Below are 20,970 nucleotides of genomic sequence, written 5' to 3'. Positions count from 1 at the left end.
TTGAAAGAAAAGAGATTCGATCCCCCCCAGAAATCTCAATTCGCAGTCAATGTTGTAGCCTGCTTTGAGTGTTGAGCATGAACTGAGATCCGAGGGAAAGGAAGGCGGGGGTGGAGATTTCTTGCATGAAGGTGGGAGTGACGAAAAGGAGGACAGCGTTGGCGCAGCTGCTGATGGTGACAGGCGCCGAATGAATTATTAGAGTGTAGGGTTCATGGACGCCTCTCAAGCTGAAAGTCTGGGGCAAGGCGAACACTTTCACACAGCGATCACGAGTGGAGTTGTAAGTTGCTGTCATCGTTTCGTGACAGGGCGACGAGCTTAAGATTGACTTTTCTGACTTATTCCAAAAGCATTCTATACTGAAAGGTGGGGAGAACAAAGATGTGAAACTGGTCTGTGTAAAGTCGAACTAGAGTGAACGAGATGGTGTAGGCGCTGCTTTTCATGGTGTTCAGGAGGACGAGACGAGATACTGGCTCTGCTATTGCATTTTTCCAAGCAACAAGCAGCGCGGTGAGATGCTCGGAATTCGGACAATGCTGCGCGCGATCTTCTCTCGACACCAACACTTTCGCAGTTCAGGGTTCTTGCGTCTCTTAATCCAACCAACACCTTCTCAGAGCCCTTGCATCACAATTATTCCACATGTCAAGCGCAGCTGGCTGGCACATGATCTCATAGTAAGTCTTCTCTCCTTTAGCTGAAAGCAATCGCACAGCGAGAGAAAGCTTCAAGATGACGGCCGCCACAACCGTAGAAAAAACCACCACAATCACAGAGAAGAAGACCACCACCACCACAACCACAACTACACGGCGTTGCACCTCAACAACGCCCACAACCACATCACCACGACGGAAAATCCTCCGCCTACTCCTTCTCCCACTTTCCATCCTCCTCCTTGCGGTTTGCGCCCCATTAATATACCCTGACCTATTCCTTACACAATCACAAATAGCACAAGTAACACAATTTTTCGACTCCACACCCCTCTCCTCCTTTGTACAATTTTCCACTAGCACCCCTCTTTCCAGCACCCTCAACAGTACCTCCAATGCGGTTCGAGGTGGACATACGAACAACTGGGCGGTCCTAGTCTGCACCTCCAAATTTTGGTTCAACTATCGACACATAGCCAACACTCTCGGCATGTATCGCACAGTCAAGCGTCTTGGAATCCCTGACTCGAACATCATTTTGATGCTTGCAGACGATGCCGCTTGTAACCCACGCAACAAGTTTCCTGGCAATGTATGGGCTTCCACAGCCAACCGACTCGACCTGTACGGACACAACATAGAAGTTGACTATCGTGGATACCAAGTTTCGGTCGAAAACCTCATACGACTTCTCACAGGACGCCTCCCACCGACCACTCCAAAGAGCAAGAGGTTGAATAGCGATGCCCGATCCAACGTCTTCTTATATATGACTGGACACGGAGGGGACGAATTTCTCAAGTTCCAAGACTATGAAGAAATCTCTGCGGTGGATATCGCCGACGCGATCGAACAAATGTGGCAAAAAAAACGATACCACGAACTATTCTTCATGGTAGATACCTGCCAAGCTAACACCCTGTATACTAAGATCTATTCCCCGAACGTGCTTGCGACAGGTTCCAGCGGGAAAGGTCAGAACAGTTACAGTCACGGAGCCGACTACGATCTGGGTGTAGCTATGATTGATAGATTTACGAATTTTGTACTGGAGTGGATGGAAGGGAAGGATAAGACGACTGATGCAACGATGAAGGATTTGTTCGAGAGTTATGATTCTAGTGTGATAGAGTCAGATCCGGGGTTGAGGACGGATCTGTTTGGGAGAGAGGTGGGGGATGTCAAGGTGACAGATTTCTTTGGGGGAGTGAGTCAGGTTGATTTAACACCAGCAGTGGGGAGTGAAGAGGGGAGGAAGGGGGAGCCGTTTCTCATGTGATCGACTCTGGGTAGATTGACAGAAATAGAAATCATGGATTCAAAGCAGACACGAGTGGGGTATGTGGTGATGGTGAGCGATTTTGCATTGCAGTTTGAGTGCGGTTGCACATGAACCACCGTTATACATCAAGGAGCGATACAGCTTCAAAGTGTCTTGAAAAGTTCATGTTGCGTCGCATCGTCTGACGATCCCAGCTATCGTATGCGACGGGGCGTTTCAGAACGAGCACCGATCTACAGGAAGTGCCATCTGACGACACCGGAAGGATAGAAGGGATGCGTTTACGGTACAGACTTACCGTCCAAGACTTACACTTGCTTGTGACCAGCCGCTGTCGGGATGTCGCACTTCTCGAACCATTGTGGTGTTTGTGCTGGAAGGAGAGAGCTCAGATGAGGTATTCTGCGACTGCGACCGTGCGACACGGCGTCTTCAGTCACTTAGGCTGTCATTTGGAAATGAGCGGCGAGCGTGACTTGGTTCTTGTTCAGATAAATAGCGCAGGTCAACTTCTGGTGTTGCAAAAGTTGTATCTGGTCGCCCTCAAAAAATTGATCGGGAGTAAATACGGTACTGTAGCTGGGTCTCTGAACATGGAGCTTATGCGGCTGCAGTCCCGAGAGCGCACCAACAACGGTCAAGAGGGAATACAACGTCAGTAGGGCTTGATGTATTTGAGCGATCGGAGCAGCTGCTCCACATGCATCGATCATAGAAAGGCACAGAATTCTCACACCAATACCTGGTCTGTGCACGACACAACACCTTGTGTCTGGAGACCTGTCTAGTTTGCCGTGACGAATGGCCGAAAGGGTGATGATGGACGTTCCATCCGATCGCCTCTGCTCAGTGTGCATGTGTAGGTGGGGTGGTCGATGTAGTAAGGGATCGCCAAAGGATAACGAGAGAGACCAGCGAGTGAGCGAAGGGAAGGAGAGGATCGCTGCCAAACCATTGGTTTTCACGCAGGGAGATTGCTTCGTGGAGGAGGATCGCGAAGGGTCGGAGTGAGTCCGGAGTAGGTCAGTGGGTTTGAGTGCAGCCAGGAGGTTCGATCGACCAGTACGAAGAGGAGAGTTCACAGATTTCGAGGAATGACATTGCTTGGATCGGATGTGGAAAGCATCGTTATGCAGAGGAGTAGAGAGAAAGAAGTGGACCCAAGACCTTGGAGGAGAAGCAGGAGCTTGCGCAGTAGAACCATTGGACCAGTTGATGCCAAAGATTTGAGGAACCAGAGTCGGGATGATGAACAGAAGCTAGAGAATACATTGGAGTGCGGAAGAGGAAGGCGAGATAGCATGCGTGCTACTCGCTTTCGATAGAGCTCGAAACTTAGTCATCTCGGGGACGGGGAACATCGTCATCGTCACGAGGAGGGAGAGGGCTTCGGCTGTCCCGGTCGAATCGACCGTTGCGCTCGGGAACAGGCTCGCGGCTGTCCTCGCGATCACGGCTGTCATCACGTCGACGAGGAGGAGGGCTGTCATCGCGACGGCGGGGAGGGCTTCGGTCACGGTCATCACGGGGAGGGCGAGCAGGGTCGATGCGAAGCTTGAAACCACGAAGCTCGGTGCCCTCGATCTTGTCAAGGGCACGCTCGTAGTCGTCACGGTTGTCATACTCGATGACACCCTCGTCAGGACGAGCGGCATCAACATCGGCGAACGAGACGGAACCGTGCTCGCGACCAATATCCTTGAGGTCCTGCCAGCTGGTGTTGGGAGGAAGGTTGGAGACGATGCAGCGGAACTGGCCACGACGGAGGCGAGGCTCACGGCGAGGAGGAGGGGCGACAGAGGAGCCGTAGCGAGAAGGAGGTTCTCTTCCACCACCACCGCGGCGGTCGTAAGGGTCAGAGCCGTAGCCAGCAGGCTCAGGACGACGGCGCTCGCTCTGCTTGGCGTGCTGGACTACGATGCGCTCGCCCATGAAGTTCTTACCATCAAAATCCTTGACGGCATCCTCAGCATCACGATGATGCTCGAACTCGACAAAGCCAAATGTGCCCATGATGCGGACATCGTAGAGGCGCTGTGAGCGAACCATGTAATCACAGCAGAAGCAGAGGAGAGTCAGTAAAGGTCCGGCAAGAGTTGGTTGCAGCAAGGGTGAGACTTACGCCATAGTCGCGGAAGAGGTCCTCGATGTCGCCGCGACGGACGTCAGCGGGAAGCTTACCGACGTATACACGAGTGGACATGATGATGACGATGGTCCGAGGGCAAAAGTTGGTGGAGAGCGGGAAGGAAGCAAGGAAGCATTGCGGAAAGTGCGACAAGAAGAAAGGCAAAGCGGCCTTGCCAACCATCTTGGCGCACAGTTGCGGATGCGAAGAAGAATTGCGGGGATTAATCTGAATTTGTGGGAAGCTAACGATCTCACAATTTTTTAATAAAAAAAATTTAAATAAGAAATTATATAAAATAAAATAAAATAAAATAAAATCAAAATCAAACAAACAAACAAACAGGATCCAGGGTCTTGTTGTTGGCCCCTTGAATCGGGTTGAACCCGACGATGCAGATCCGGTTCGAAGCGGAGTTGTTTGTTGGAGGCTGCCGATCATGGCTGCTTCATTCCATCTCACATGGCTTTCAAGCAACAACGGCGGGTCAAGAAGCAAGGAAAGAAAGAGTAACATAGACTCACAAAGAGCGGCAATTACCAAGATGAGCAGCAACTTCTACAATGCGTCAGTCTTGCATAACATCGCGTCAAATTTCATCTCTTTCTCGAGATCGCAATCATTCTCAGACTTTTAGAGCTCGTCTGGCAAGCTGTGCCTTTTTGCCTTTTTCTTTTGCTGTTTTTGCCCGTGCGTGTTTGCATGGGTGAAGAGAGTTGTTGATGAGCAGCAGATCTGGTCCTGCATCTCCCCCGCTACGTCTGCGGTTCGGCTCAGCTCAGCTCTCTCACGCCATGTTGTTGATTTGATATGATTTCTTTTCCTTTTTCTTTTTTCTTTTTCTTTTTTCTTTTTCTTTTTTCTTTTTCTTTTTTCTTTTTCTTTTTTTTTTTCTTTTTCTTTTTTCTTTTTCTTTTTTTTTTTTTCGCGTTTGTGGGTGCGTCTCTCTCGCGTTAAGTTGCAGCGTCGGCAGTTCAGGTAAGCTCTCCACCTTGCCAACACAGCGCTCTATCAGCTGCCGCCGCGCCCCGCCCGCTTCCGTATCTCTCTCACACCTTTTTCCCGCTCATGTCGACGCAATTTCATCCCTTTCCCCATCCATCACCTAAAGCTCATTCAGCAACACCATCATCCACATTGCTCATTGCAACGCCCTCAACTAAGCCTTGACCCGGATCACCGCTCCCCTAGTCGACACCCACGGCAACGCGCCGCTCGCGAACCAAACTCCACTTTTACGACTCTCACGACCCTCTCCACGACTCGCTCCGACGTCACGCGTAGGATCACCGTGTTAGCCGCACTTCTCTCCATTTCTGCGCTGAATAGCCAAGCTGCCGTCCCGCACATTGCCATCATGAAGGGTCTTAAGGACTTTCGGCGGTCCCTCAACAAGGACCGTCACTCGGGAGGCAAACCCTTGGCCGCCAACGTCGCTCCTGGCACCTTCACCAACGTCAAGGACGCTGTCACAATTCAGCCACCTAGACTTGTCATCCGCGCCATCCGTGACTATCGCTCCTCCTCTCCACACGAGCTCAGCTTCCACAAGGGCGACTTCTTCCATGTCATCACCGACCCTGCTCCCAACGCAGAATGGTTTCAAGCTAGCAATCCTATGACCAACGCACGTGGTCTCGTCCCCGCCAACCACTTTGATGTCCTCTCCAAGAGCAATCGTGCCAACCCGGCCACCGCTGCAGGCCCTGGCGCTACCTCTCCACAAATCGGCAGCATGTCACCTCCTTCATCCATTCCCTCCACATCTGCAGCAGGTGCAGGCGCTTCCTCCAAAGCCTACGGTGGCCGTGCTGCCGGTGCTGCTATGGCCGCAAAGGGTGGAGGAGGTCTCTACGCCGTTGTCAAGTACGACTTCCTTGCAGAACGCGCAGACGAGCTTGAAGCCAAAGCAGGCGAATCTATCATTGTCATTGCCCAGTCCAACTTCGAGTGGTTCGTTGCCAAGCCTATTGGAAGGCTCGGTGGTCCAGGTCTGATTCCAGTCGCTTTCGTGGAAATTCGCGACCTCGTCACGGGCAGACCCATCGAAGATGTTCAGGAGCTCATCGAGAGCGGCGTTGTCCCCAAGGTGGAGGAGTGGAAAAAGATGACGGCAGAGTACAAGAAGAACACCATCCCGCTCGGACGCTTCGACTTCACACAATCATCCCCGCCGGGCCTCAACTCGCCCTATGCAAACATGGCAGCAGCGGCATCCGGGAGCAGCGGCAACAATGTCGGTACCCCACGCTCGGGAATGCACGCCAACAACCCCTCTATCTTCTCCGTTCCTGTACCAACACCACCACCAAAAGACGACCTCTACAACCACCTCGGCGGTCCATTGGGCGCTGCTGGCGCTGTGCAGCCATATGACGAGAATGCCATCAACCCTCTGACGCAGCTTCCGCCCGGCATGTCACCGGGCGAGCCCCTGCCGACAGGTCTCATCACTTCGGCAACCGTCGACTCCTTCCACTACGAGCAGGGCGATTACTGGTTCCGAATTCAAGCTACACACCTTGCTGGTCCCTCGGCCTCTGCGCCAACCAACGCACCAGTCGCGCCAGAAGGTGAGGAACGCGATCTTATCCTCTACCGCCTCTACGAAGACTTTTACGAGTTCCAGATCGCACTTCTTGATCACTTCCCGGCTGAAGCTGGTCGCGAGACCGACGCTAACGGTCACGCAAGCGAACGTATCCTTCCCCTCATGCCTGGCCCTCTCGATGTCGTAGACGATCTCATCACATCACAGCGTCGTGTCGACCTCGATCAGTACATCATTGAGCTTTGCTCGTTGCCCGAGTACATCATGCGTTCTGAGCTCGTCCGTCTCTTCTTCGAGCCACGACCAGGAGACCACTGCACCTCGCACCCAGCAAGAGGACCCGCCGACGAGCAGGAGAACAACTTGCAGTACAAAGATTACGGCTACCTTGCAGGTGGAGTCGATGGAGGCAGTCAGCGATCCAGTCAGCAGCGTCTTCAGCAACAGCAACAGCAATTGCGAAGTAACGGGATCAACAAGTATGCTGAGGATCAACCCGTGGTCCGAAGCAGTACATCGTCCAAAGTGGAGGATGAGCTCAGTGCCAAGATGCGTGGTGCCACGCTGGTTTCGGGATCAGGAGGAGCTTCTTCTGGCGCACGAGACTCTTCCCGCAGCAGTGCAGCATACGGCGCTGGAGCAGCAAGCACCGGTCGAACATCCCAAGCTTCCAGCGGACACCGTAAACAGAACTCATCAGGACCCTCCACGCAACCTCAACACGCCTCTTCTGGGTCTGCAGCTAATGTTCCTTACCATCGAATCAAAGTCGCGAGGCGGAACGATCTGGACAGTGTCATCGCGCTACGTATGCCACCAAGTCCAACTTTCGCACAGCTGTTGGAGAAAGTGAGGGAAAGGTTGGGTGGAGATATTAGTGTGTTTAGCTGTAATGATAAGTCGGAGTTGATCGAAGATGATGCTAGTTTGACGAGGTGGTTGGATGAAGCTACGGACAGGGGATGGAAGTTGATGTTGCATGCCTCCTAGTGCTCAGAAGGGCAGGAATAGTTTGCTTTGTCTTGTCAAGTACGCATTTGAAGATCATATGTCACCGCGATACCTTTTTGGCTCTCTTGTTGTAATCTCATTTCTTCTCATCTTCACAGCTGCTTTGACTTATTTATGAGGCTGTGAATGTGTTCCATCGTGTCATTGCAGGGTATGAGAACGACGGATGCTATGTTAACGTCAAGTGACTTTCTTTAGACTCGGTACACGATCTTCCCGCGAGAAATCGCTCTTACACCCTTGAACGGCCTATACCCGTGCGTATTCGTATTAGTCACATTAATCGAATCCACCTTCAAACCCGAATAACTTTCCGCCGGATTACTCCAGCTGACCGTGATTCCAGAGGAATGGCTTGGTTGCGCTCGCGTATCGCTTGTTGTCCAAGTGACCTTCATCAGGCTCGGCCTGGACTGGTGAGCGGGTGAAAGCTTAGGAATGGTCCAACGAACGATTTTTGTGTTTGGGTCGTACATGTAGTTCCCGTATACATCTCCTGCTGACGGAGTGATTCCGGAGTGTAGTGGAGTTGAGGCAATGGAGGATGTGGCAACGGTTCCACCACCGATAGTTACCTCGAAAGAGGCAACGCCAGGTCCGAGTCCAAAGGCGATTACTACGTCTTCTAGTGTTCCTGCAGGGTCGGGGCCGGATTTGGATCGAGAACCGAGCCCGCTAGTGGTAGTGTTGGTGAGAGAGGTAGAGGAGATTCCGGATGATGAGACTGTTGCTGATGCCTGGATTTGGATGAGGGCTGTTCCGGAGCCTTTTTCCACTTCGATACAGTGCGAAAGTTGAACTGGTAGTGCCTTTTCCCATCCATTAGTGGGACCTTTTCCGACCTTCTTCTCTTCTACTGTGCTGGGTGCGAGGAACGGCTCTCCGACTCGGAAAGCGACCAGCTCGAAGTTGCCATCTGGCGGAACGAACGACAGCCTTTTCTCTTTGCGCCAGACACGGTATCGAACGCATGGATGGAAGCTTTCATCTTGCACCAAGTTAGAGTGGTTGAAAGTAAGCGAGAGATCCGGTGTTCCCGACAAACGGGCATTGCACTGGACACTAGCCCATACATCCAGCGCCACCGGTTGACCAGTGCGCGAGATAGTCCCCTCTAACGACTCCACAAGATCAACGTAAAGCTCGTTGTTGGTGTACTTTGAGTTGGGTCTCCTCCACGGAATCGTCGAGATCAGAGGTGGTGGTGCGGCAGAGGCAAGTCCTGATGCGCCAACTGCTTTGACCAGTTTCCCAACCCAATTTGGCGGCAGGACTAGACTCTTGAGCATATTGACTTCGGTAGTGAGAATGTTGCCATCGGTATCAACGATTTCTTCGAAGAGCTGATAGACGATGTCGAAGTTATCGCGGAGGGTGTCTTCTGTGAGCAGTGCTGGGTCGGTGGATTGCGTGAGGTATTCTTGGAGGATAGCGATAAAGGAGCGTAGGAAAGTGAGGGGGACAAGAGGGTCGACTTCGCGCGAGACTGGGCAGAGGAACCGCAGTGGACCCGAAACGACATGGACGAGGGCAGCACCTTGTTCTGCCAGCGCTTCGGCTGCTTGTTGCACTACTTGATTTCCCCAAGTCTCCGCTGCTGCAGCCACTTGGCTTGTTGAGATGGCCAATGTTGCTGAGGACTGCGGTATTGTAGGCGGCTGGGAAGAAGTAGAGGCTCGACGACCATCCTCATCCCACACATTGACGTCCTCGATAGCAGCTGCAGGAGCGGTTGGACGGTTGCTTGCCGAGATGCGCGCACTCAGCTGACTTGCCAATGAAAGCTCTCCAAGGTTTGCTGTTACATCTGCAGCGTCTTCGTCTTCGTCATCCTCCTCATCCTCATCCTCGTCTTCATCTTCCTCGTTCTGCAGATCGAATGGATTGACGTCCAGAACACCAGGAACCCAGATGACGGGTTTGATATCTTTTGTAAAGTAGATACGGTTCGATGATGGACCTGCTACTGTTGAAGAGCCATCGGAGGAGGAAGTGGAAGAGATTTGAGCGTTGGCCGAATTGACACCAGCTAGGAGAGTTGCAAAGTAGTCCGAGTGGAGGAGCGGGTAGGAAGGGATACGGTTGGCAAAGTGCGAATGAACAACCGGCCGACCGTCGGCACTGAGGACAATGATGCCCTCCAATGGACCCGACATTGATATATCCTGGCTTGTCGCGAGTAGTGATGGTGAAACCAGAAGGAAAAGGATGTCCGTGCAGAGAGAGGAGAGAGCAACACCAACTTCAGGAGCAGCGTTCCGGGTCACGTGCAGCGGCTTGGGATTTGCAGGGTCTCGGAAGTCAGTGCGAAAATTTCGCGGCATTTCTCCACTTTCCCACATCATCTCAATCCTTCTGATTCAACATCTTCCTACTGACATTCTCTCCTTCGCAAACGTCGCTAAGGAGCACACACACGATGTCATACCAGGCAAGGCCAGCAGGTTCGGCATCCAGCGGTGGCGCTGGCATGGGTAGCATGGCAACAAGAAACCCTGTGATGGAGTACATCTGCGCCGACTGCGCCGCTTCCAACGAGATTCGACCAAGGGAGCCCATCCGTTGCAGAGAATGTGGTCATCGTGTTATGTACAAGAAGAGGACGAAGCGTATGGTATGTTCAAAGCTCTACTGGGAAGATGCCGACTCGGTCTCAACGAAGGGCGTTCTTTTGACTTGGTGTTTTACAAAGCATGATGAGTTGCTGACCGCTTTCTTTTCCTCATTCTCCGATGATCTACAGTTGCACTTCGAGGCTCGTTAAACGTATGGGCATAAAATCTGGTCAGCTTGACTGTCAGAGCACGTCTCAGAGGTTCATGAACTCCGACCCGTCGAATCTTGCATGGTCAGCTTGTCGATTGTTTCCACGGCCACACCAAAAGCACATTCTTCAATCCAGCGCGATGTCATTCTACCCCTGTCCCGTGGCTTGACTTGTATACACATTCATCCTCTCGATTCCACCCTGCACGCATGTTCGATCGACGCAAGACATGCTGTCGTCTTCTTACTGCCATCCTCAACACACACAATCCTTCTCTTCTCACCTGGTCTCTTCTCCTTGTAATGTTCACTTCTTGTACTCTTAGCATTCCTCTCAGTTTCTCAAGCCAGACTCTTCAAAAGCATCTCGAGGACGACGGCATGCCTTACAACAGTGTGCAAGATTGCGTTGTTTGACACAGAACACAGACACTTGTCGACGGTGTCGTATGCCGCAACGCGGACGCAACCCGAACACATCGCATGCCTCGGTGGAACTACCTTGAACACGCCGATGGACAGTCATTATGGATGTATGGGTCTAGACAGCTGCATGCTTCTGAGAGAACGTAGCAGCGACGGCTGGAAGGTGGCTATATAGCCAGAATAGAGAGCATAGCTGAAGCAAAAATTGTCGGGGCAAAAAAATAAAATCTAACAAAGCTTTCATTTTGGCCACGCGTGGCTTGTCGAGAGTGGAATGCGGTGTGTGTTGGTGTTACGTTGTGCGCAAGCTGTATGCGCGGTGTAATGGTGTAACTAGATGGATTGCAGGAAGGAAGGAGGAGATCTAAGGAGAAGCTAGTTTAAGTACTAGCTTCCGTACAAGCAAAGATTTGCACGATGATATCTTTTGTGCGGCTAGTATTCGCACGAGAGAGTAACCCAGGCGTGACAGTTGGTGTGGAGAATTGATGCGCGATGCTGTCACATTCAGCAACCCTTTCTTTCCACCTTGTGACAGGTGAGCTTTCCCTCATCGCGTTCAGCACCTTCTTCCATCTTCTCTTCCACCCAACTCGTTCCCCTGACCTCGACTTCTAGACACATAATAAGAAGAGCACAGTTCGTGACAATGGCAGCAGAAACGCTAGCCGTCCCAGACCCGGACGTTATGGTTGCTACCATCGTCGACTCCAACGACAGCAATGGTGGTGGTGGTGGTGGTGGTGCAGCAATGCGACGCACCTCATCAACCTCCTCTACCTACTCTCACATCTCCGATGCCTCATCATCCGGACTAGCTACCGAAAGCAGACCCACCTTATCGCGCGCATCGAGCATCGGATACTCGGATGATGGTTCCATGACCTCTTCTTTCCGCACCCATCACTCGTGCGCTTCTGCTTCCATGGAAGGAATTGACCTTCTCGGTGCACCCTCATCTTCCACCGGCGCACTACCTCTGAGCGGTAAGCGACCCTTCCTGCCTCCCATCCGGCTCTACTGATCGGCTCTTACTGACCCACTCTTGCTGTTGGTTGTTGTGTTCGCGTTTCCAGACCTATACGAAACTTACGTCTCCTCTCGCATAGACCTCGCAGGACGACAATGGTCCGCCTTCTCCGGCAACATGAGATCGCGCGCCCGTAGACGTCGCGAACAACTCGTCAAAAAAGCCAAGTCCAAACGCGAGCTCCAACAAATGGACGACGAACTCCGCAAAATGCGTCTCAAAGTCTCCAAACGTATCGAAAATCTCCAACAGAAATGGATGGATGCCAAAGTCGTACGACTCCGAGACAAGATCTCCTTCGTTGTTGGGGTGCTGAATCTGGTGGTCAGCTCGCTGGTATTTGCGCTGAGACCGGAGTATATCCCGATGGTGTATTCGGCATTGGCGTTGTACTTCTTGCCGTTGAGGGTTTGGTCGTACACGAGCAAGAAGTGGCATTACTTTTTGTTTGACTTTTGTTACTTTTTGAATGTAGCCAACTTGTTGTTCTTGTGGGTGTTTCCGGGGTCGGAGTTCTTGTTCACTGTGTAAGTTCCCCCTCCTAACCCCTTTGCTCATACGGAGAACCGAAAACTGACAACCAAAGAGGACGTTGCTTCGTGATGGGGCGATGTAGGTGCTACTGCGCTGCGCATGGTCCGTTAGCATTCAGCGTTGCTACCTGGAGGAATAGCTTGGTCTTCCACTCGCTCGAAAAAATGACTTCGCTGTTCATCCATCTGTACCCGCCATTCGTCTTTACAACCATCACCCACTTCATCCCTGAGGATGTTGCAGTGGAACGATATCCCGCGCTGAAGAATCTCAAGACGCTAAATGGTTACACTGCGTTTTGGTTCGTAAGTATCTCCTCCCCTCCTCTCCCTCTTCCCCCTTTTCGCCTCGTTTACTGACAACCCCAATCTCTGATCCATGGATATGGATGTGTAGAACGTAACCATATACCTGTTCTGGCAGCTGGTATACTACGAACTCATCGTGATCCGCAAAAAATCCAAAATCGAAACCGGCGAACGCATCAACTCCTACTCCACCATGAGCAAAGGCAAGGGCCCAGTCGCCAACTTGCTCGGAAAAGCACCCGAAAAGCGAAGAGAACCTGCATTTATGCTCCTCCAATTTGTCTACACCATCATAACAACCTTACCTGCGCCGCTGATTCTATATCCTAGTCGAACAGCTTCAGCGGTTTTCTTCGCGGGGATTTTCACCATTAGTGTTTGGAACGGCGCTTCGTACTATGTCGAAGTATTCGGACGGAGATTTGAGAAGGAATTGTTACAGCTAAAGCGGGAATTGGAAGCTATGCAGAGGACCGAGTCAGTGCTTAATAACAGTGGGTCTCCGCCGGCTGTTACGCCAGGGATTGGGGAGGAGGGGAAGCAGTTGGGCGAGGAAGAAGGGGAGGTGGAGGTAAAAGAAAGTGAAGCTGCGGCCGCGGCTAGTGGGATGCCTGAAGTCAGTGGTTTGGACGACGACAAGAAGGACAAATAAGACCTCCATTCGTGATGATGCACGAAATCACAATACAATCCCATGACTTCAGATCAACAGATGTGTGCGAGGAATGCAATTGACAAGGACAGAGTGAGAGAAGATACAAACACAGAAAAGCGATGATAATCAGGTTGTCCACAAGACGGCATTTCCATCAGCACCAGCACTAAACAACCAAGGCTGATTAGGATGCCATTTGACATCCAACACTCCTAATCCTCCCTTGACTTCATGGCCCCTCAGCACCTTCAGAGGCACCAGAACCAGGTTCTCGCCCAAATCAGCGCTCACCTTGGCGTAGAACAACTGCAATGTCCCGTCGTCACTTGCATCCGCAACCAAGTTCCATGCTGTGCTGAAATGGACTGCCCTTACTGCCTTTGCGTGGTACTTCAACACTTTGTAAGGTCTGTTGGAAAGATCCAAGTCGAACCAAGCTAGCTTTTTGTCATAAGATCCAACCATAAGATGGTCACCGGTTGGGTGAACGTCAAGAGACGAAATCCACCTGAAACCAGTCTGCAATGTCTTCACCAGCGATTGGGCCATAAGGTCGTAGATGCGAATATAACGCTGGGTAGCAACGAAGATCCAAGGTTTGCTAGGGTGGAAGACAAGTTTCTGCACCGAAGACCCCTTCGAAGCTTTTCGGAAGGGAGACTGGGAGCGGTGTTTGGAAAGTTGATGAATGAGCAACCCAGCTGATCCGGCGGTGGGGTCGGAGCAGATGGTTGCGAAGTAGTCTCCTTTAGAGTGCCAGACGACGGTTTTAAGGTTGGAGGCGTTGGTGGAGGTGATGTTGAGATGCATAGCTACACCTGTACGGCGTTCGGGTTCGGTAGGGCGGGTCCAGGAGACGGGAGAACGAGCGTCGGGTTTGGTTGGCATCGAGGTGGCGGCTGCCGCTGTAGCGTACAAGAAGGAAGCGGTGCTGGTTGCTGTTGCGCTACTACCGGCCGACGTTGTCGATGCTTTGGAGGAGACAAGCGAAGAACTGGTCTTGGAAAAGTTCTGCGTCTGAGGAGGAGCAATGATCGTCACTCTTCCATTCACCGTAGCCGCGAAGAGCGAGTAGTTCTTTGTTGGACACCAAGCGATCGAGTGCACCGGCGAACGATCCGCCTTGGGCAATCCCTCGCACACATCCCACGATGCTGTACATCTTCCAATCGCAACATCCCACAACCTTGCTCGACCATCATCGCCACCCGTAACCAACCAGTTACCCGTTGGGTCAACCGACAAGCATCGGACCCTCCCACCATCTGGGTGTGTGTAAACGACACTTGTAGTGGTGGGGAATGGTCGGAGTTCTTTGGGCGAGGGGAGTTTAGGGAGGAGGTTCTCTGGGTTGTGAATGTCGATCTTCTTCCTCATCATACGAGGAGCGAGGTAGAGATCGAGACAACGTTCGAAACGTTCCTGAACGAAGTTCTGGTATGCTCCGACATGACGCAAAGAATCGTGCTTGGATGGAAGGTAGTTCTGTTTACGATCTTCTGGGTCTGCTTCATTCCATTCCTTTTGCTCTCGTTCGTTGAAGAGGTATTCGGCGGGGGGATTGTACGATTCGGCATGACCAGGAAGGGGAAGCTTGGGTGCGGTCATGCTAGCCCATGGGCTACGAGTGTTTTCTTCATCTGCGTCAGCCCAGATATTGTAAAATTTGGGCTTTGTGTCTTTCTTCGCCGCGGCACCGGGAACAATACGACCTTGGCGAATGGCACGGACGATCTTCATGACCTTCTTGTGCTCCCATTTACTTGGAACGAAACGAGACTTGGGTTCGGGTCGACCACTGAGAGCAGTCTGCATGACCTTATCTTCACCTGTGAACCAATCGACATAGTCCTCGTATGGATCGTACGAGTCGTCTGGGATCTCTGAGTTTTGGAGCTTGCGAATGATGGCAAGTTCCTCGTCCGAAAGACGCACGTCTTTGCCTGTGGAGTTGTCGCGAGCAGAGAACCAAGCTTCACCATCGCCATCGACGGTGTCGAGAAACTTCTCAAGCTCGTCCTTGGTGGCGGGCTTCATGACCTTGCGCCCGTTAATGTCGTAGCCGATGTGAGGGAGGTCGTCGTACCATTCGAGAGGGACATTGCCAATGCGGTTCTTCGGGTCTTCTGTGCTGCTGTCGGAATCGTAAGCTGGATCGATCTCGGGGTAGACACGCTTCATCTCGCCAGTGATCTCACTGTGCTTGAAGACACCTTTGGCGGAGCCATCTGCATTGCGAACACGAGGGTCGAAGGCTTGTGCTGCTTGGCTGCGGGGAACACCGAGTTTGTTGGTGGCAGACAGAGAGCCAGAGTCCTCGTCGGGTTTAGAAGAGTAGCGAGACATCATGCGGGAGAGCTCTTCGTCGATGCTGGTTTGCGAAGCGTCGCTGCGAGCTGCGAAAGCGGAGGCACGCTCGTCTTCGTCTGCCGAATCGTAGAGGCCACCCTCGTCTGCGTCGTCTGCGAAATCAGAGTTGTCGATGTCGGAAGAGTTGTAGCCTTCCTCTGATTCCTCCTCTGCTTGACTGTCCTGAAGCTCTATCGACTCGTCATCTGCCTCATCCTCTTTCTCTGCTCCATCGTCATCGCCATTTTGGTTCTCATCGTCGTCATCATCATCACTGGCCTCGACGTCGATCTCGGGGAACTCGTCCTGCTCTTCGTCATCGTCAGAGGCATCGCTTGCCTCCTTCTCCTCCTCATCAGACTCCAAATGTAGCCCTCCTGCATATTCGGCAAGCTCGAGCGCCTTCGCCTGAGACTTGCCCTTGGCTGTGGTTGGCTTTGTTGTTGAAGGTGTGGTGCTGGTTGTGGTGGCCGTAGGGAGGTTGCGTTTCCTCTTTGCGTTGCCGCTACGTGCGGCCGAAGCCGATGTGGAAGCGGTGGAACGCGCCATGCCGTTGTAGCGCTGCCCTAGCTTTGTGCGGTAAGCTCGTCGTGGCGAAGCAACAGGAGCGATAAGAGGAGAGCTAGGCCGTTGTTGGTTGGTGAGAAGAAGCTTCGTTAGAGCACAAAGCTGTCTGACGGCTTGGATGGAGTAAGAGTTGGGTTTCAAGGGTTCAGATTTTCGAGAAGAAAGCAACTTTTTTGAAATTTTTGCAGAGCGCTTTCTTGAAGCAAAATTGTGTGGAGTGACAGCTTCGTCTTTTTCGGCCGGATGGAAGAAGCATCGCGTCGCGTGAGAGATCAAAAAAGCGCTGTTCGAGCCATCTCGCAGAAGCAAACCCTTGAAGAGCTTCCATCATCTCAACTAATTATCCTGCATCCACCACCAGTCATTCAGCTCAAGCAGCTCTCCAACACGCAGAACATTTCACGACTATCGACTGTCCTTACGGCAACCGAACAGCCCCCGATTCCAATCTGATCAGCACCCTGTCTTCTAGTCAAATTTGACCACCATGCCAGGCGTCTACGGAGGAGACGAGATCAATGCGCTCGTCATCGATGCCGGTCACTCTACCAGCCGTGTAGGTTGGGCAGGTGAGGACGCACCTCGTGTAGTTCTTCCATCCTACTACGGTCACACATCCATCACCGACGAGGACCTTGCCGAACTCGAATCGCAAGCTGCTTTCCTCCAATCCGCATCTTCATCCTCTACTCAACCACCCGCTGATGGTGATGAGACCATGGGCGATGGCGAAAACGGCACTGCATCTAACACATCCAATGGCACCCTTAATGCTCCTACAGAGGAAGGCTCTGACAACCGTCTCAAGCAAGCACGTGCAAAATCTGCTTCCAAGACACTCCGCTTCGCCGTCGACCACGAAAAGAAACGACGTCGCTACGTCGGCGACAACGACCTTAACCTGTTCCGACGCAACTTTGACATCTCTCCCATCTTTGACGACGATGGTATCCTCGCCGACAATGCAGCTTTTGCTCAACTCTGCTCTTTCGGTCTCGACTCGCTGTCTTGCGATGCAAGGGAGCATCCGCTGTTATTGACCGAACCAGCGTGGAATGCTCGCGAATCGCGCGAAAAGCTCACCGAATTGGCATTCGAAACTCTCGGAAGCCCTGCTTTCTACCTTGCCAACCGATCAGTCTTGAGCTCTTTTGCAGCGGGCAAGCCTTCGAGCTTGGTCATTGATGTAGGCAGCACAAGTGCTTCCACCATCCCCATCGTCGATGGCTTCATCCTACGCAAGGGTATTCAAAGGCACAACAACGGTGGAGACGCCATCAACCGCGCTCTCCTTTACAGCTTGCACCACTCAAGAGGAACAAACTTTGGAGGCGTAACACCGCAGTACTTGATCAAGAGTCGGAATGCCGTTGACCCAGGAGCAGCAGCGAATGCAGTTTTGAGGCAAGATAGGTTGGAATATGTCGCTTCCTCATACAAGAACTACCACGTTAACCGCGTAGTCAACGACTTTAAGGAAAGTGTAGCACAAGTATTGGAAGTGCCTTGGGACGAACAACAGGCACAGTTCAGGAGCGGAAGGATGTACGAGTTCCCCGATGGATACAATGACGCTTTTGGTATCGAGCGACTCAAGGCTCCCGAGGTTCTCTTCACACCTTCGCTTTGGAACGGTGTTTCATCAACAGAAAGCTTCGGTCCTGTCCTTCACCCCTCTTCAACCCCTTCCAACGATACTTCTACCAACGGCAACGATGGAGTCACTGTTCCAGTCGCAGGCGGAAAAGCATCCGTTGGGCTGGCAGACATGGTTCTTTCCTCGATCAATGCCGTCGATGTCGACTCCCGCCCCTCGCTGTTCGGCAACATCGTTCTCGTTGGCGGCTCTTCGCTTATCCCAGGCCTTACCGATCGCCTCAGCTACGAGTTGGGCGTCAAAGCTCCCAATCAAAAAGTCAAAATTCACTCGCCAGGAAACACCACCGAACGTCGACACTCTTCTTGGCTCGGTGGAAGCATCCTTGCTAGCTTGGGTACTTTCCATCAGCTTTGGATCTCCAAGCAGGAATACGAGGAGCACGGTGCTGCAATTGTTCACGCCAGGTGCAAGTGATCCCACGCCTCCGAAGGTAAATCTTGAGAGCGAACCCTGACCGAGACTCGGCAACCTGCCCCTTTTTCCTTGTCTTGTGCCACAACCGCTTGCCAATTTTTTTGTTTTTGTTTTGTTTTCTGCGACCTGCTTATCGATGCATAGAGGTTCGTCCGCAGATCTTCCTACAAGTTTTTCTGTGACAGTTCCATCAGCGACAACCAGAACCGACCGCGTCAGATACAATTCGAGCTCGATCTAATTGACCGACGGACGCCGATCCGCAGCCTTGCCTCGTGGAACATCGCCGTTCAACACACACAACGGCGACTTGTTTGCAATGTTCATTCGGTCTTGACTTGCTTCTCAAAGCTCACGCTGCAAACGCAAGTGATTGCCCGTCGGTCGTTACAGAGAGGTGAGAGATTTCTATTGTGCAGCCTTGCACAAATCTCTCCCTTTCACCCTCACGAACCTCATAAATCTCACGTGGTGAAGCCTTGACATGAATGCAGGAAAGCAATGATACTATTGCTACAAATGTTGAATACTTCAGAAGCTAGTGTAGGCCGTTCGCTTTGACTAAAAGGCAGGACGTCTCCCTCGCGGGAAAATGACATTGTCCACCTTGCCTACCTTGTCCACCTCCTCCACTTCCTCCACCTCCTCCACCTCGGCCAGAACATACGTCGTCCCATGGCCAGCCCAGATATTCACTGGATGGTGCCGAGCGCCACGACGAATGCATTTCTGCTTTGGCGCAAGTAGAAGCATAGGTTCATCATGTACCGGGCGCGATTCTTTGATACCCTGTGCCAGATTGCCATGCTCGTTCCATCCCCACCCCCATACCTGCTTCTCGCCCTTCTCCGCTTTTACTTCGGATGAGTCCCAGTGCCATTTACCCAAGATGAGTGAATGTTCGCTCCCTGACACCAACTTTTCCACCTTGGAGAAAGCTGTAGTTAAGTAAAAGTCGCCTCCGTTCGTGGCGGCAGGCACCAGCGCTTTCTCGCTCGAAGTCGATTGCCTCGAGGCATTGCCGATCTGACCCTGATCATTGCTACCGCAACTGAGGATCAGTGGGCGTGTGCGAGCGTCTCCTTTCTGCCTCGACACGAGAAAGTGCGTTGTGGTCCAGTTGCAAGTGACATCGGCGATATGGTCGGGTGTGACTCCATACTTGAGCAACGCGGCGGAAGCGTCGTCGTCGCCGGTGCCAGCGCATTGCCCATGCTTGTTCGATCCAATACAGCGTAAGATTGAGGTCTTGCCGTCGACGTCTCCTTGAACGAGCACCACAGTATGCTCTTTACCGGCGCGCACCTTGCATCGGATCGAGGCAGGATCTGGTGTCTTCCAATCCCAGATGAGCCGAGGTTTCAAAACCACCGCCGGAGCCGGTCCTGGTCTTTTGAATGTTGCCGAAGGTGGTGGAGCCACTTCTGGCACTTTGCCGATCTGACCATGGCGTGCAGAGCCCCACCCAGCGATTATCACTCGTCCTTCCGTGCCGGTTCTGACGAGAAGCCCCACCACGGCATGTCGAAGCCCCGCTGCAATGTCCAAGATCTCGACTTGTGCGTTGGCATCTAGCCCTGCTTCGGTCAAGACACCAGCGAAGGAGATCAGATGCTTACATGGATCACCGCCTTCTCTCGGTTCTGCACTGCTCGCTTCGGGCGGTGGGCATCCCAGCTCCCCAAAAGTGTTGTCTCGATGGAAGCCAAGCGAGACGAGTACATCATTCGCTGGCAGCTCTGACGGATCGTTTTCGTCCTTCTCCGTAAAAACAATGTAACTGCAATACCAACCACAGGCGACCTTTTTGTACGCGGCATGTTCCTCTTTAAATGGCAGTCTGGCGGGGTCAGGAACAAGCTTGTCGATAATACTAAATTCAGTTGGAACGATCTCAGACCAAGAAGGACAGTTGGGGCCGAGCTGGCCTTCTATTCCGGTTCCAGCAGCATAGATCAGCTTGCGGCACAGAGGGTGATTTCTATACCTGACCCTGGGATGTTTATTCTGGGCAGAATTGAGCTCGATCAGGGCAAGCGTATGTTTCGCGCCGCAGGCAATCTCGACAACCGTGTAGTACTCTGGCGGGAATTCTTGTCCCTCGAAGATACTAGCGACCTTTAATAAGTGCTCCAGGTCGAAGCCGTGATGACCTAGCTGGCGGGACGAGTTGTTGCCGGCGACTAGCAGTTCGAGCGGCATGATGGCGACAGTCTTGATATTTCTCCCTTGCGAGAGCTGAGCTCCTGGACCTTCCGATGCGTTGGAGAGTGATGGGAGTGATGTGAGAGTGGCTACTAAACTTTTCGCGTTTTTTAAAAACGCGGGTATTTCGAAGGGCGCGTTTTTCAAAAGATAGCAAAAGCTTACATAAGCTGCGCCAAGTGATAAAAACGCGGTCAAAAGGCGCGTTTGTGAAAACGCGGAAGGGAGTTTACTCCACAACATTGAAAATATGTGAGCTTTAGTTCGATCTCACACCTTGCCACCTTCGCTCACTCGGATCCGTAGCATGTTGTCGAGGCCTGTGCTGCGTATCAGCTTGCGTCAGGCTCGATCATCGCGCTAGACATCAGCTTACCGGCTAACCGATACCCGAGGAGGAGAAGATAGATGTCCCCCTCATG

At 52.3% G+C, this 20,970-nt stretch overlaps 9 protein-coding genes across 9 annotated transcripts; 5 read left to right on the top strand and 4 right to left on the bottom strand.

Annotated features, from left to right (window-relative positions):
- Positions 1-738: 738 nt before the first annotated feature.
- On the top strand, positions 739-1,941 carry UHO2_05535 (putative GPI8 - GPI-anchor transamidase; the record flags this gene model as incomplete). The annotated part of the gene is made up of 1 exon (XM_041554706.1): positions 739-1,941. The coding sequence occupies one exon, from the start codon at positions 739-741 to the stop codon at positions 1,939-1,941; it is 1,203 nt and encodes a 400-aa protein (XP_041410640.1).
- Positions 1,942-3,279: 1,338 nt separating this feature from the next.
- Positions 3,280-4,147, bottom strand: UHO2_05534 (uncharacterized protein; the record flags this gene model as incomplete). Its single annotated transcript, XM_041554705.1, has 2 exons — positions 3,280-3,978; positions 4,067-4,147. 2 exons carry the CDS (start codon positions 4,145-4,147, stop codon positions 3,280-3,282), a joined length of 780 nt encoding a protein of 259 aa, XP_041410639.1.
- A 1,282-nt stretch (positions 4,148-5,429) lies between these two features.
- Positions 5,430-7,613, top strand: UHO2_05533 (uncharacterized protein; the record flags this gene model as incomplete). Its single annotated transcript, XM_041554704.1, has 1 exon — positions 5,430-7,613. One exon carries the CDS (start codon positions 5,430-5,432, stop codon positions 7,611-7,613), a length of 2,184 nt encoding a protein of 727 aa, XP_041410638.1.
- Positions 7,614-7,828: 215 nt separating this feature from the next.
- On the bottom strand, positions 7,829-9,790 carry UHO2_05532 (uncharacterized protein; the record flags this gene model as incomplete). Its single annotated transcript, XM_041554703.1, has 1 exon — positions 7,829-9,790. The coding sequence occupies one exon, from the start codon at positions 9,788-9,790 to the stop codon at positions 7,829-7,831; it is 1,962 nt and encodes a 653-aa protein (XP_041410637.1).
- A 263-nt stretch (positions 9,791-10,053) lies between these two features.
- Positions 10,054-10,398, top strand: UHO2_05531 (uncharacterized protein; the record flags this gene model as incomplete). The annotated part of the gene is made up of 2 exons (XM_041554702.1): positions 10,054-10,248; positions 10,378-10,398. 2 exons carry the CDS (start codon positions 10,054-10,056, stop codon positions 10,396-10,398), a joined length of 216 nt encoding a protein of 71 aa, XP_041410636.1.
- Positions 10,399-11,577: 1,179 nt separating this feature from the next.
- Positions 11,578-13,350, top strand: UHO2_05530 (uncharacterized protein; the record flags this gene model as incomplete). Its single annotated transcript, XM_041554701.1, has 4 exons — positions 11,578-11,812; positions 11,903-12,383; positions 12,473-12,695; positions 12,787-13,350. The coding sequence occupies 4 exons, from the start codon at positions 11,578-11,580 to the stop codon at positions 13,348-13,350; spliced, it is 1,503 nt and encodes a 500-aa protein (XP_041410635.1).
- A 129-nt stretch (positions 13,351-13,479) lies between these two features.
- On the bottom strand, positions 13,480-16,251 carry UHO2_05529 (related to ERB1 - Protein required for maturation of the 25S and 5.8S ribosomal RNAs; the record flags this gene model as incomplete). The annotated part of the gene is made up of 1 exon (XM_041554700.1): positions 13,480-16,251. One exon carries the CDS (start codon positions 16,249-16,251, stop codon positions 13,480-13,482), a length of 2,772 nt encoding a protein of 923 aa, XP_041410634.1.
- A 505-nt stretch (positions 16,252-16,756) lies between these two features.
- Positions 16,757-18,343, top strand: UHO2_05528 (uncharacterized protein; the record flags this gene model as incomplete). The annotated part of the gene is made up of 1 exon (XM_041554699.1): positions 16,757-18,343. One exon carries the CDS (start codon positions 16,757-16,759, stop codon positions 18,341-18,343), a length of 1,587 nt encoding a protein of 528 aa, XP_041410633.1.
- A 561-nt stretch (positions 18,344-18,904) lies between these two features.
- On the bottom strand, positions 18,905-20,545 carry UHO2_05527 (uncharacterized protein; the record flags this gene model as incomplete). Its single annotated transcript, XM_041554698.1, has 1 exon — positions 18,905-20,545. The coding sequence occupies one exon, from the start codon at positions 20,543-20,545 to the stop codon at positions 18,905-18,907; it is 1,641 nt and encodes a 546-aa protein (XP_041410632.1).
- Positions 20,546-20,970: the final 425 nt, after the last annotated feature.

The sequence above is a fragment of the Ustilago hordei genome, assembly GCF_900519145.1.
Source record: "Ustilago hordei strain Uho2 genome assembly, contig: UHO2_contig_14, whole genome shotgun sequence".
NCBI lineage: Eukaryota > Fungi > Basidiomycota > Ustilaginomycetes > Ustilaginales > Ustilaginaceae > Ustilago > Ustilago hordei.
This window is presented reverse-complemented; position numbering and strand designations above follow the sequence as displayed.